The sequence below is a fragment of the Fusarium oxysporum genome, chromosome VI (genome assembly GCF_013085055.1).
Source record: "Fusarium oxysporum Fo47 chromosome VI, complete sequence".
Lineage (NCBI taxonomy): Eukaryota > Fungi > Ascomycota > Sordariomycetes > Hypocreales > Nectriaceae > Fusarium > Fusarium oxysporum.
The window spans coordinates 2,649,979-2,662,511 of NC_072845.1; the positions used below are offsets into that span (position 1 = coordinate 2,649,979).

At 48.7% G+C, this 12,533-nt stretch overlaps 5 protein-coding genes across 5 annotated transcripts; 2 read left to right on the forward strand and 3 right to left on the reverse strand.

The window, feature by feature from the left end:
• The first annotated feature begins 132 nt into the window (after positions 1 to 132).
• FOBCDRAFT_42526 (uncharacterized protein) lies at positions 133 to 3,072 on the forward strand. Its single transcript, XM_031186251.3, has 3 exons — positions 133 to 750; positions 974 to 2,700; positions 2,755 to 3,072. The coding sequence occupies exons 1-3, from the start codon at positions 519 to 521 to the stop codon at positions 2,803 to 2,805; spliced, it is 2,010 nt and encodes a 669-aa protein (XP_031037386.2). The 5' UTR covers positions 133 to 518; the 3' UTR covers positions 2,806 to 3,072.
• A 1-nt stretch (position 3,073) lies between these two features.
• FOBCDRAFT_42522 (uncharacterized protein) lies at positions 3,074 to 4,017 on the reverse strand. The gene is made up of 3 exons (XM_031186250.3): positions 3,939 to 4,017; positions 3,725 to 3,884; positions 3,074 to 3,679 (listed from the first exon to the last, which is right to left on the reverse strand). The coding sequence occupies exons 2-3, from the start codon at positions 3,830 to 3,832 to the stop codon at positions 3,155 to 3,157; spliced, it is 633 nt and encodes a 210-aa protein (XP_031037385.1). The 5' UTR covers positions 3,833 to 3,884; positions 3,939 to 4,017; the 3' UTR covers positions 3,074 to 3,154.
• Positions 4,018 to 4,544: 527 nt separating this feature from the next.
• FOBCDRAFT_226310 (uncharacterized protein) lies at positions 4,545 to 5,810 on the reverse strand. Its single transcript, XM_054705087.2, has one exon. The coding sequence runs from the start codon at positions 5,441 to 5,443 to the stop codon at positions 4,700 to 4,702; it is 744 nt and encodes a 247-aa protein (XP_054561062.1). The 5' UTR covers positions 5,444 to 5,810; the 3' UTR covers positions 4,545 to 4,699.
• Positions 5,811 to 6,047: 237 nt separating this feature from the next.
• Positions 6,048 to 6,934, forward strand: FOBCDRAFT_42531 (uncharacterized protein). Its single transcript, XM_031186245.3, has 2 exons — positions 6,048 to 6,199; positions 6,260 to 6,934. The coding sequence occupies exons 1-2, from the start codon at positions 6,181 to 6,183 to the stop codon at positions 6,835 to 6,837; spliced, it is 597 nt and encodes a 198-aa protein (XP_031037380.2). The 5' UTR covers positions 6,048 to 6,180; the 3' UTR covers positions 6,838 to 6,934.
• A 1,525-nt stretch (positions 6,935 to 8,459) lies between these two features.
• On the reverse strand, positions 8,460 to 9,046 carry FOBCDRAFT_42533 (uncharacterized protein). The gene has a single exon (XM_031186247.3). The coding sequence runs from the start codon at positions 8,899 to 8,901 to the stop codon at positions 8,479 to 8,481; it is 423 nt and encodes a 140-aa protein (XP_031037382.2). The 5' UTR covers positions 8,902 to 9,046; the 3' UTR covers positions 8,460 to 8,478.
• Positions 9,047 to 12,533: the final 3,487 nt, after the last annotated feature.

Here is a 12,533-nt window from a genome sequence, read left to right on the forward strand (position 1 = left end):
AGTTTCGGTCTCCCAATTAGCCCAGAGACGTGATCATCAAATACACGGCTGCATACAGCCTTCTAGCCTCGTTTGCGCCCAACACCATAGTCCTGCCGCATCTGGGCATTGCAGTTCAGGTTGTTCCTAATCTTACATACATCACCTACGCAGCACGCGTTAGCGATCAGCGAGGGAGATCAGTGGAAAGATTATCTGCGCATTGCCACGCCACCGTGGGGGTTGTTGTCACTCTGAACTGCACTGATTGTAACTTCAATTCGACGGCGTACTTGTCCCTGCTTGGTTGTCCCACCACGGCTTGGATAAGTGTGGTTTCGCAAAGCTGTCTAAAAGGAGGACAAGGTGAAAGAGAGAAACAAAAAAGGGTTCTGAGATCGGAGCCCGCATATCCGAGCCGCCTTGTGTGCAGTAACCCAAATAAAGTCTCGGGCTGTAATAAGCTGAGAGGAGGATATTCCAGCTATCGCAAGACCTTGTACCGGTCTCCAGGTCTTGTATATAAAACCTAAGACACCATGCCGCACGAAATGGAGGAGAATAGCACTGAGGTCTCAGATGTTATGTCTGAGAACGAAGACGAGACGGAAACTTTTCTTAAGGAAGAAGACGAGAAGATGACCGACCAGAGCACTACCGAGAGCACCACCGAGGTCAAGAAGAAGTACGACCCCAAAGATCCTATGCGCCCTAGGAGGAAAAAGGCGCGAAGGGCCTGCTTTGCATGTCAAAGAGCTCATCTGACTTGTGGTAAGTGTCCTTGCAGCGACCGAATGCTGGCAATTTGCCAATCATCAAGACCTGAGCTCGTTTTCTCCATGTGAAGTTTGGCTCTTTAATCCATCAGTTGTCGGTATTTTCGCTGCTAAACTGCCTTGCGCGCTTCTTTTACCCATTTCAGTGGGAGAAGAGTCATAGTTGAGATCGTCGTGCTTGACAGCCAAGAAGAGATTTCGAACTGACATCTTTCCAGGAGATGAGAGACCGTGCCAAAGGTGCATCAAGCGTGGCCTCGCTGATGCATGCCAGGATGGTGTGCGCAAGAAGGCCAAATACCTTCATGATGCTCCTCCGGAAGCCCTTCGGCCTGTTCTTGGCCCAAATTACAACCCCAGTCCCAACCCTACTCCCTCACGGCCCAACGCTCAGCGCCAGAATTCGAATGCCAGCCAGTCAGATAGTATGTCTGCAACTGGCAGCAACTTCTTTTCTCAGGCGAGCACTACGACACTGCCGGTCTTTTCAACGGGCGCGCAGACTCCTGTAGGCATTGATAGTCTACCTTTCAACCCTCAAACGTCCCCGACATCCTTCCAGGCTCCGATCAGCAATGCGCACGCTCCAATCAACAATATTATACCTGCTGGTAATATGGACTTCAACGCCTTATTCGATCCCAGTAACCCTGCTCTGTACAATTTTGACCTCGAAGGTCTGAATTTCGGGAGTCAATACGCCGGCTGGGAGTTTGGCATTCTTAACAAGATGGCCCTTGGAGCCGAGACACCTCCGCGAGAGAACTCCCTGTCGCAGACTCCAACCACCGAGGCCACTTATGCAGCTCTCTTCGGAAATGCAAATGGCAACGGAAACGGCTTTGATCATCCCATGTTAGGGGCCGACTTTTCGGGTATGGACCAAAATAACCAATCTCTATATGCCCAGGGAAACCTCCAGCACGGACTACCCCATGCTTATGCTATTGCAGCCGGGCCTACAAGTCTTGCCAGCCCAAGTACAGATGCGACAGCCAGCCCCCATTCCGTTGCAGGCATGGAAGGCTCACCAGGCCATAATTTTGCTGGAATTCCTACAGTTCCTGGCGCACAACGACACAGACCGAAGAGTACTAAGCCGAATCCCAAGTCGTATCTTGGCAAGCGACAAAGAGACTCTGCCGCTATCTACGAAAGTGTAAAAGAGCCGTATCCTTACACAACCGGGTTCCACAACATGGTGGCTGTTCTACGAAACCGTCTGCCCGGCAACAAGCTACTACGAATCGCCAAAGCCCTTGGAGAGATTCGACCGTCTTTTATATCTTGTACCAAAGATCTGACCCGTCAGGATCTCATTTTCATGGAGAAGTGCTTTCAAAGAACGTTGGTAGAATATGATGACTTTTTACAGCATTGCTGCGCTCCGACCATTGTCTGTCGAAGATCGGGCGAGGTCGCTGCTGTCAACAAAGAGTTTATCGCGCTGACAGGATGGACAAAAGAGGTGCTGCTCGGAAAAGAGCCAAACCTCAATATCAATACCTACAGCGGGCGTTCGACCAATGGGTCGAACACACCAGACAACAATGTTCAGGGAGACATGCCAACGCCCCGGCCTCAAAAAGCCACCCTTGACTTGAGCGGCGGGCGACCTCAGCCTGTTTTCTTGGGTGAGCTGCTGGATGATGACAGTGTGGTTGAGTTTTACCAAGATTTTGCGGAATTGGCCTTTGAGGACAGTCGCGGCAAGGTACAGAGAAGTTGCCGACTCAACAAGTATCGATCTTCTCAGAGCATGGACATCAAACCCGATCATGCTACTCAGAAGGACGTGCAGCCGAGCATCCTCAGTAGCCGAGTTACGCGAATTGACAGCGAGCACGGTATATCGAGGATTGAGAGGGATGGCAAGGTTGAATGCACTTACTGTTGGACGATCAAACGAGACGTCTTTGACATTCCCATGATGATTATAATGAATGTGAGTTCTAATATCTCGTACCTTAAGACTTCTTCCTTGCTAACTCAAGTGCAGTTCTTACCACGATATTTACCAGACCAAGGACCCCAGCAACTAGCAGTTTAGCTAGTTATGACTGAGGGCAAAACTGAAATACGTTCATTCTCCCTTTTTGTTGGAGGTTATTTTCTTCGAAATGAGATACTAGCCAGGCCTTTAGGGGAGGGCTACTTTGCAAGAGAACGGAAAGATCTGGAGTACACACTTTTGCATAGAAGATTAGCTTTGATGCTGCATAGTTTATTGGTAGTGCTCTAAGTCAGGCAGATGGGGGTTTCGCATGATACCCAGGTAGTTCAGCAGATGTGAAATGAAACAACCATGACTTTTGAAAAAGATCCCATCTCTTCTATGTTGCTATCTATCCATAACTCCCGGCCACTTTTTACCATGTTCTATTTCTCTTGGATCTATCCTAGGCATCTCGAAGTAACCACTGGACATCTAACTTGCCCTCAAGATCTTTACCGCCAATAACACGTCCCTTTGCAGGAGCCCAAGCCTCGCGGGCAAGACTGTTCTTTGCAACTTCACAATCAAAGTTAATATCTTCGATCAGAGCCTCCAGACTCTTGTAGTCCTTCTCCTCACGGATGAAGCCAAGGATGAGGAGACGCATAGGCACGTCATAGAAGTCTGCGGTGAACTTGTGCAGCACATGAACCTCTGCGCTGCGAACTGTGTTCTTGTAGAAGGGGTTGTACCCAATGGACATCACCATGGGAAAGATGTGGAAAGGAGGGTTAGCAGGGGCTTCGGCAGCGAGGAGAGCATCCTCTGTGTCAGACTTGGGAGGTCCGTTGGATGAAGCCGATGGGATGTCCGGGTGTGTTGTGGGCAGAGCGAGAGAGGCATAGCCGAAGTAGACTCCGGAGGAGATGTTGGCGATCCATGGTGTGAGAGCCTCGTCCACAGGGAGGTTGGCAGTTGGGATGCCGAGCTAAGAGGTGTGAGTAAAATAAGTGATGCATGGAAGAAGACTTACCTCTTTGGAGCCGCGGCCGAAACCAGAAATCACTTTGCCTTCCATGTGAAGAGGATAAGGGGCCTCGGGGCCGGAGTCTGGGCCGACGACTGAAGGACGGGAAGACATGATATGTAATCACAAACGATGATGTGCTCGATAGCGGGTATGTGTCACTGGGCTATGAATTATGAGTACTGTGTGTTAACAGGGTATTCTCATAGGTGAAACTTACTTGAGTGAATCTACGTTGAGTTATGGCAGTAAAAGATGAAGCTTAGTGAATGAGTGAGTGAGTGAGAAGTTGATAGAAGCTGGTGGTGGTTATCAGAGTCGAGGAGTGGAGTTGATGATGAGATCCGACGAATGGCGGGGGCGGGGAGAAGCAACGCCGAAGTGCGATGGGTCGGAGGAAAGATCAAGACTTGCTTACTGCCTAGTAGAAGGCCTTTGATAACTATATATCAGTTTCAACGTGAACATATATTCATGCAGGGGGAAATTACTGCATTTCATGGCTTTGCAAAACGCAACACAAGGTGTACAGAATCATACACAGGGTTGGGCTCTGATGCCAAGAACTAGCGAGATGGAAACTGAGCAATTGATCATAACCAATGATATCAAACCATAAGCTCATATACAAGGTACAAGGCAGATAGAAGACTGAGAATACTATGTACTCTTAATGGTGAATTATTTCTCATTTATGGGGTCCTCTAGTGAATCACTTTCAGCTGGAGTCTTGACGGCTTCAAGACCATCTTATCTTGCGCGATTGTCTCGCAAGAGCCGTTAAGCGTTGCAGAGGGAGGAGAGTATGCACTATGAATTAGAAAACGCCCTGTTGGTTTCATGCTTTTTATTAATGGGTATTTAGGGAAGCACGTCATTGAATGGCTAATTGATTCTGGCAGTCTGCGAAAGCGTTGTGCAAAGGTAGAGACAGTCGTGACTGTACCGCAAAGACTATGTCAAGTCACTCTCGCAAATATTCTACGCAGCAGCCTCGGTCTTCGTCTCCGTGGGAGTCTGACTACCCGGCCACTCAGTCCTTCCCAACTTGATAATGTCGCTTCCACCAAGGATCCAGTATTTGCTCGGTGCCTTTCCCTCGCTGGCCAACTGCGCAGCCCTCACGGCCGCCTTCGCAATGACATCAGCATCCTGACCAAGAGTATCTCTGATACCAGCGCTGAGATGGCCAAGACCGTTGACTGCCCCTTGGGCAATACCCTCCACTGTGCGGCTGGCCTCTCTGTGACCGAGGATCATGCCGGGCTTGAGAATCACGGCTTGCTCAAAGTCGAGTTCCTTGATTGCGTCTTCAACTCCGTTCTTCATTTTTGCGTAAGGCGAAGACGAGGAGAGGAGGGATCGTGTTCCAGCGCTGGAAATAAAAACGAAGGTTGAGACACCTGCAGCCTTGGATGACTTTGCGAGTTCGATATTGAGGTCATGGTCGATCTTCCACTGATTGGCGATCCCGCCTGCCTGAGCGCGAGTGGTACCCAGTGCAGAATAAACTACAGATGGCTTGGGCGTGAGCCCTGTGAGAAGCTCTGCCCATTTGGCAGTATCGGCATCGACTATCGCATTGAGATGAGGTGATGTCGCCTTAGGAGCGCGTCGAGTGATGGTATGCACAGGGTTGTAGGTTTCGGACGCAAGTAGCGTTGAAAGGATGTTTGAGCCGACCAGGCCGGTTGAGCCGATGATGGCAGCAGAGGGCAAAGACATGGCGATAGGGTAAATTAGTGGTTATGGTAGGTGAAGGGTTTGTACAAGTGTCGAATCGTAAGAATAGAAGCAGATGAGGGTATCAAGGTGAAAACAATAGTACCTAGGCAAGGTAAGATACTTGGATAGGTAGAGAAGCGGAAGATAACGAATCAGTTCAGAACCAAGTTGATCGATAGGCAGTCAGGACGGACGCAAGCACAGTATTTAAACCGTCGGATGGAAAGCTTGGGACTGAACGATGTGACGACATGGTCCTAGCGGGATATGTAATCAGCCACATTAAACTGAGTTGACATGTGATAATATCGTAATCAATCAAGTCAATTGCTTTATTGCAAAAGTCTCAATTCTTCTCCAGATCGACCTGGCTTGGCTGTTCTTGAATAAATTATCAACCGATATTAAGGGCCAAGCTTTTATGTGAAGCTGTAAGCACGTAATCGTACAACCTCCTCAGCCCTGCCCTGTCCTGTCTGCAGCTTATCTGCACAACTGTGGCGCCCCTGCACTCTTCGAAGCAGGGGTCCAGTTCTCCACTCACTCATTTCTTACCCCACAACTCAAGAGCTCTCTCTCAACTTGCGACAGCATCTCTGCCTGCGTCTGACCGTTACACAACAACGTCTTGACGCCAGCGCGCCCTCTCTTCTCCCAACACATTATTCTTGCTTTCCTCTCTCAATATTTACCCCAGCAGCGAACGAACAATCAAGCGCAGTTTTCCAGGATTTACAATGGCTACTCAGTACGAAGGTAACGTGAAATAACCCCCCCTCAACCCCTCCATTCGATCTTATAGCTAACTTTCCAAAGTCGAACACAATGTCAAGTTTGCTGAAGGCCGCCGTTCAGGCCGTCGCGTAGACATGTCATCATTCTTCTCCCTCCTCGATCAGATCGCCGAACCTTCAGGCGACCAAACTCCTCATCACAACCCACACGCCACGCCCACCCCCGTCGACACGGCTGCTCTCTTCCGCCTCCTCCAGGAACAGCTACACCAGCTGCACACCACCGCTCCTACAGACGATAACCGAGACTTTCTCGAGTCTCTGATAATGAATCTCGAAGATGATATCAACGATCCTCCCACTCGCCTGCATGGGGTGTCGCAAGAGTTTGTCGACTCAATCGACCGTGTCAGTCGCAAAACCCTCAAGAAGGATGACGACTGCGCCATCTGTAAGGTGCCCTATTTAGAAGACGAATATTGCCTCGTTGTTGAGCTCCCATGCAAAGGAGGGCATCGATTTGATCTCGAGTGCGTCGGACCTTGGTTGCGCAGCAAGGGTACATGTCCCATGTGCCGTCAAGACTTGGGGAAGAAGAAGGAGGTCCCTGCCGTGCAGGATGACGACGACGAGGAGGACGGCGACATGATGTACGCCTAGGCATTGACGCGTTAGTAGTGATATGCATAGCCTGGCGTCGGGAGTTTGAGCCACTATGGGCTTGATGTTTTCATGGCATGATGAATGTAAAGTTGACCACAGTTTGCTGATGCATCCTGCACTTCCCCGGGATCTTGGCGCATTACACGCCACCCAACCATTTAACTACATTTGCTTGCTCATCCCGTATTGATGTTAGAAAGATTTTATACTCTTGGCGCTTTTGATCTATCTCATACGACATGTATTGGTCTGCTTCGAACAGTCTGTCCTGCAGACTTCTCTGGTCAGATCCAAGTTCTCTCCGCAGTACTTTGAGCCTCTTTTTCCAGGATTCCCATCTTTCTCTGGGAATTGCGCCCTGCCTGAACGGCCACTGTGCTAAATGCCCTGCCCATGATGTTTCGATAAACCCAATCCGAAAATATAGCTGTGAGCCGGCTGCTATGATCCATTCACAGGCCCCAAGAATATAAGCATCAGACATCCGTGGCTCAAGTGGTAATGGATCTTCTAGCGCTTGTTTCATGACGTTGGAGGCAGGTGAGTCATCTCGCAATATACTTTTGGCAACGAGACAAGCATAAAACAACTGAAAAGACACCCACCCACTATACGTTCGACGCAGGCAAGTGTCGTCGGGGGGAACTAAGTAATAATCAGTGGGACTCTCAAGAGGTTTCGGCGAAGGGGAGGCCCAGGAACATGCCATTAGAAACTTCTAGAAAAAGCCTTTGCGGCCCTGGTAAGCCTTTCCAGACACAAATCCCTTGGGGGTCAGATGGTTTTGTGTGCTGTTGCCCGAGGACATCTATCGTGCGTACAAGGAGATTCATACGTTCATCCTCAACCGGAATTCGTCGAGGAACTTCTCGGAAAACTTTCCAGACTGCAGTCAGGAATATTTTAGAAGAAGAACAAGAAGATATGCCAGCTTGGGAGTTGAGGATTTGAGACACATGTTCCTACCATAGCTCTTCCAGTTCATCAGCGAGCTTCTCTGCCTCGGCGTCAAGCTGTTGGCCCTCCGTAGATTGGTTCGATCGAATGTGTTGACTATGTCGAAGTGCAACTCGTTAAGTTCGTCATCGGCTACCAGATCTCCTAGGGAGATGTGACATTGTGATGTTTCGAGGGTTTCCATGACGTTCGTTTACTTGTTGAATGATATTTCGATGACCGATGACGAACATTGAACTTAACTCGAGTGGTAATGCGAATTGCCCAAGACAGATGTCATTTTGGGCTTGATAGCTGAATCAAGCAAGACGAGGTTCTGTCAGCTGGGAGCTTCCTTCGACATTTGTGCAGTTGCTGGTCTACTACCTAAGGTACTCAGGTAAGTGGTCGTTGTGACTGTCCGTGATATCCATGGGTGGGAGTGCCGTAGCATTTCGCAGCTGATTCATTCTCCTATCAATCACATTCAATCATTTTCCGAGTACTCATTGAAATAGAAATTCCACGTCTTTCAGGCGCTGAGGTTGTTGTTGTGGGCTTCCCCCCCAATTATCTATATATGCAATTAAGCCTCCGAGCTTTTCTTCTGATGAACGAATAGGTAATACATATGCCATCATAAGGAGTACACGAGATACAGTTCATAGACACTGTTGACCTCTCGCTTCATTTCCCCACTTCTTACTTGGCCTTGGGCAGATCTCCCTTCTTGGGCGCACTTCCACCTCCGCTAGATCCTCCCTTTGAGATCTCTTCTCCAGCACCCTTGGTCTTAATCGTTTTCTCATCACCCATGGGTGTGCTAAGCTTTTGGTTCGCACCACTCGCATTCAGGGCGTCTTCTCCCTCTCGACCCTTAGATTTGGTCCTCTTCCTGGTCTTGTCGGCAGCTTCCTCAGGCCGTGTCGTGTTAGGGTCAAAGGCGATGTCTGCGTGCTCAGAGGCAACTTGCTCGTCCGTTCCTGACTTTGTGTTCTCATTCACAACTGGGCGCAAAGATTCTCGGTCCTGATCGTGCTTATACGGCATCTGCAAGCGTGTTGTTGTGTGAAAAGGGCGGATGGTGGTTGCGGTTGTACGGAGGACATTGCGGAAGAGAGACATGGCGACGGACGATGAATGGACGATAGACGTGGGTTTCTGGTAGAAACTGAGTTTAAGGTGATGTTATAGGTGATCTGTGTAGTCTTCTGAAGTAGTTGAAAGGTGTATTTGGCAAGTTCTGGGCTTCCAATGTAGCTCAAATTGGAGTGATGTTATTTCAACTACGTCATCGAGCATCATACTCTAAGCGATCTCAGTCGTCATGATTTGTAGATAGACTAACCTACACCATACTTAGGCGACGATCGTATAATGAAAGAACTGGGGATTTTTTAATACTCGTGGTTGAAATTTGATACTTAATTACGAGTAAAAATTTTGATGGAGTAATGGCGTTGGGAATTCTTCATCATGACTCTGGCAGGGCTGGAGCACTCCCTCCGGTAAACCAGGGTACCTTATCCATGATGAGATATGATTTGTTCAGATAGCAGAGGTTAGAGGTTGACGTCGAATCTCCTGCACTCTATCATTTGAGATATCCATCTGATCGGTAGTTGAACGATCATGACTGCCGTCAAGGTAGGATCCATAACGTAGGGATTGGAAGTCAGTTGACTGCCGAATTTCGCTTGCACAGAAAACAACAACGAAATAAAGTGATCAACTGAAACGAGATCGCCGTCTAGTCCGGCCAGTCGAAAAAAAAGATCGTCTCCTCTGATCAAATAATACGAATATAACTCAGGAAGCAAACTATCTTCCTGTATTGTTCCAGAGTTTCGGCCTGCAGATTGACTATTCATACCTGGGCATGCAAAAGAAGAAAGATTGTGAGATATCCACTAGAATAAGGCTTGCGCAACTTGCTCAATTACACGCACCAAGCACCAAAGCTATTTAAATTGACAGTTGCGATTCAGTTGGATCCTTGTTCTTCCGAATCTAGAACACAAACGTATGATCTTGATGAAAACAACCGCATCGTGGATTCGTAAGGAAGAAACTAGACAAACTAAACAACAAACTAAACACCAAACTGTCGTGAGAAATGCAGACCTTGGCAGGCGGCGTTGCGCCTTAGTTGTTAGATCACCGGCAAATAGGATAAATGGCACCTTGATGGAGAAAGCAGACTCATGTCAAATGCCATCCAGCCGGAAAAGAGGCATCGTATCGGAGTAGTGTTACTTTGTCTATACCAATATTCGATATAAAATGCTTCTTGGCCGGCCGCGGCATTGCCCGAGAGGCGTTTTCCAAGCCACTAACGTCTTGGAGCGTTGTTCTAGAACAATTCAATTTTGTTTTCATAGAAGCAACACTACGGATACAAGCAAGCCAATGCCACACGTGGTTTCTCAAACGAGGTCCGTTTGCTGAGGTGATGGGATCAACTGTAATGGAAGTTAAAAGGAAGCAGTTCAAGTTGACGTTGGAGAAATGCCCGGGGATCAACCCTGCTGAAGGTTTGGTAGGAGTTATCTATCGCTCTAAGCGAGTATCAGCTTCCGACGTGTTCATGCAGTGAATTTGAAATTGCTCCATCTCTAGGTTTGGACTTGATACCTATGCAATCATGACAAAGACTTCATTGAACCAACACGAAAGACTTTGAAAACGGCTGCGGCGTTAAATAATAGGAGGATCAGCAAACATGGGTCGGCGGCATCTGGAACGGTATCAGGGACAGGGGGACCAGACGAACGTCTTCGGCAGCCTTGTGACTGTGATGACGTTCAGAGGCTGGGACATAGCATCCATACCTAACTTCGCAAGTACCGCCGAGGTTACAGGCTTTGAAACACGGTTGAGGCACCTCCATCTCTGTGCACCTCAGCACCTATCCGCCCCGTTAGCTCCCAAGGGATCTTTTGAATGCTGATGCGGCTGCTCCAAAATGAAATTGGTTGGCTGGCCTGCATCAAAGAGGCGGCGCCGTTGGAAGCTGGAGCAGGGGCCCGAGATGGTGGTACAGGTACAACTGTTGGTGCTACAGGTGCTTCTTTGCTTTTTCTTGGTGTAGTTGGCAGCCCGTTGCGTTGTGTCCACCTTCCAATACAATCTAGCACCTTGGCAAGGGATCGGTGTAAGTGAGATATGTGCAATTTGCACCTTCGTACCATGGTATTGCGATACTGCAGAACACATTATCTCTGACCTGTAAAAGCTTCCAGGCAGCTGTATTCAGCTCCCCTATATCAGTGTCTCCCTATGAGCAGTGAGCAAGTGAAATACACGTCAGTCCAAACATGGCAAACAAAGCCGGTCTATGTGCATCGGAACGCGGCAGGCCAAGCTAGCCCCGGTTTGGCTGCTTGGTTATTAAGTCATGAGGCACGCCACTATGTCCCTTTACACGACAAGTCACCGTTGTGGACTACGGGCATCTCCGTCGCTTATCTGCACATGAACGGCGTTTGCAGAATCCAAATCCAACTCATAACTGCAGGACTCATGCATATGTACCGGTACTGGGCCGTCTTGTGTTATTAGCATGTGAGCCGAAAGAAGCCTTCCAGAAAGACGTTAGGGTCACACAAACACAAACCAGGCCTGTTTGTGAAGCAAACATAGCTACAGTAGTCGCTCTTGTTCATGCAGGGGCCCGTTCTTTGGATGAGATCTGAGAACGCATCAAAGGCCCAACGAGCTGGATAGGTGCAGTAGAGTTGTCGTTGCTGGTTGGTCGGTAGCGATGTCAAATGACCCTGTCAACCTTGCGACCAACAAGAGCTCCACGTCTCCGTCTCCATTAACCCCTAACAGAGGAAGTAGTTTGATCGTCGTGTGTCAGCTTCTCCCCTAGTCTTTTCGTACCTGGCCGCCCGTCCGGCCTTTGTCGGGTTTTCTGCTGTTGGTCCCCCCATATTGGTTTACGCCACGAAGCATCAGGAGCTCAAACATTGGAGACGATCACTAGCAGCAGAGTGCTATTGTATTGAGTCCAGGCGAAAAGTGGAATGCTTCTCCGGCGAGCCTAGGCACCCCGTAAATCCGAGGTTGAAATTTGAGCTGAGGCGGAGCACATCTTTGCTCAGCTGGCCAATTGCGATTATTTCAAGGGCCAATACCATGTCGATATGAGCCAAGATCGGAGTTTTGAGTTCTGCAATGGGAACATTGAATCCGAGAGTTTGAACGTGTTAATGCCATATCCCAATTCCTCAATAACAAGCATTAATATCGAACAAGATTAAAACAGAACTGGCCAATTGGCCAATAAGCGACAAAGGTCAAGTTGGTTGGTTGCTGTGCACTTGCAAGACCGCCAAGTCAACAATAGCATGTATCGACATGTAGATCTCGAGCACGGCTTCAGTGAGTATTAGGGGATTCTCACACTCCCAGCAGCTGATTCGCCTCGGCGATAAAGGTCAGAAATGGTCTGCATCGTGAAGCACATGTCGAAAGGTACTTGAGATACAACTAACTGCGTATTTTCGATCTTGTGTCGACGGGGCACGAAATGGTCTCGTCTTAGTCGAGTTGTCAAGCTGATCAGTGGTTAGACTGGTTTCCGCCACACGCCGCCTATCCACAAGCACTACCCCTTCGGACACGCCGAACAAGAGGAGAGGTAATCAGTTAGTCAGTAATGTAATGTTATGTTATGGATGAACAGGCAAGGTGGTAGTAAGCGGTAACCGTAGAGAGGGAAACATGCCGACTGTGTGTGGCTTCCTGAAGCA

Excerpts from the sequence above, each read along its gene's own strand:
- FOBCDRAFT_42522 (XM_031186250.3), bottom strand. The coding sequence starts at position 3,832 with ATGTCTTCCCGTCCTTCAGTCGTCGGCCCAGACTCCGGCCCCGAGGCC. Across the intron at positions 3,680-3,724 it reads TCGGCCGCGGCTCCAAAGAG|CTCGGCATCCCAACTGCCAA; the intron begins GTAAGTCTTCTT and ends CACACCTCTTAG.
- FOBCDRAFT_42533 (XM_031186247.3), bottom strand. The coding sequence starts at position 8,901 with ATGTCTCTCTTCCGCAATGTCCTCCGTACAACCGCAACCACCATCCGC.
- FOBCDRAFT_42526 (XM_031186251.3), top strand. The coding sequence starts at position 519 with ATGCCGCACGAAATGGAGGAGAATAGCACTGAGGTCTCAGATGTTATG. Across the intron at positions 751-973 it reads AAGAGCTCATCTGACTTGTG|GAGATGAGAGACCGTGCCAA; the intron begins GTAAGTGTCCTT and ends ACATCTTTCCAG. Across the intron at positions 2,701-2,754 it reads CCATGATGATTATAATGAAT|TTCTTACCACGATATTTACC; the intron begins GTGAGTTCTAAT and ends ACTCAAGTGCAG.
- FOBCDRAFT_226310 (XM_054705087.2), bottom strand. The coding sequence starts at position 5,443 with ATGTCTTTGCCCTCTGCTGCCATCATCGGCTCAACCGGCCTGGTCGGC.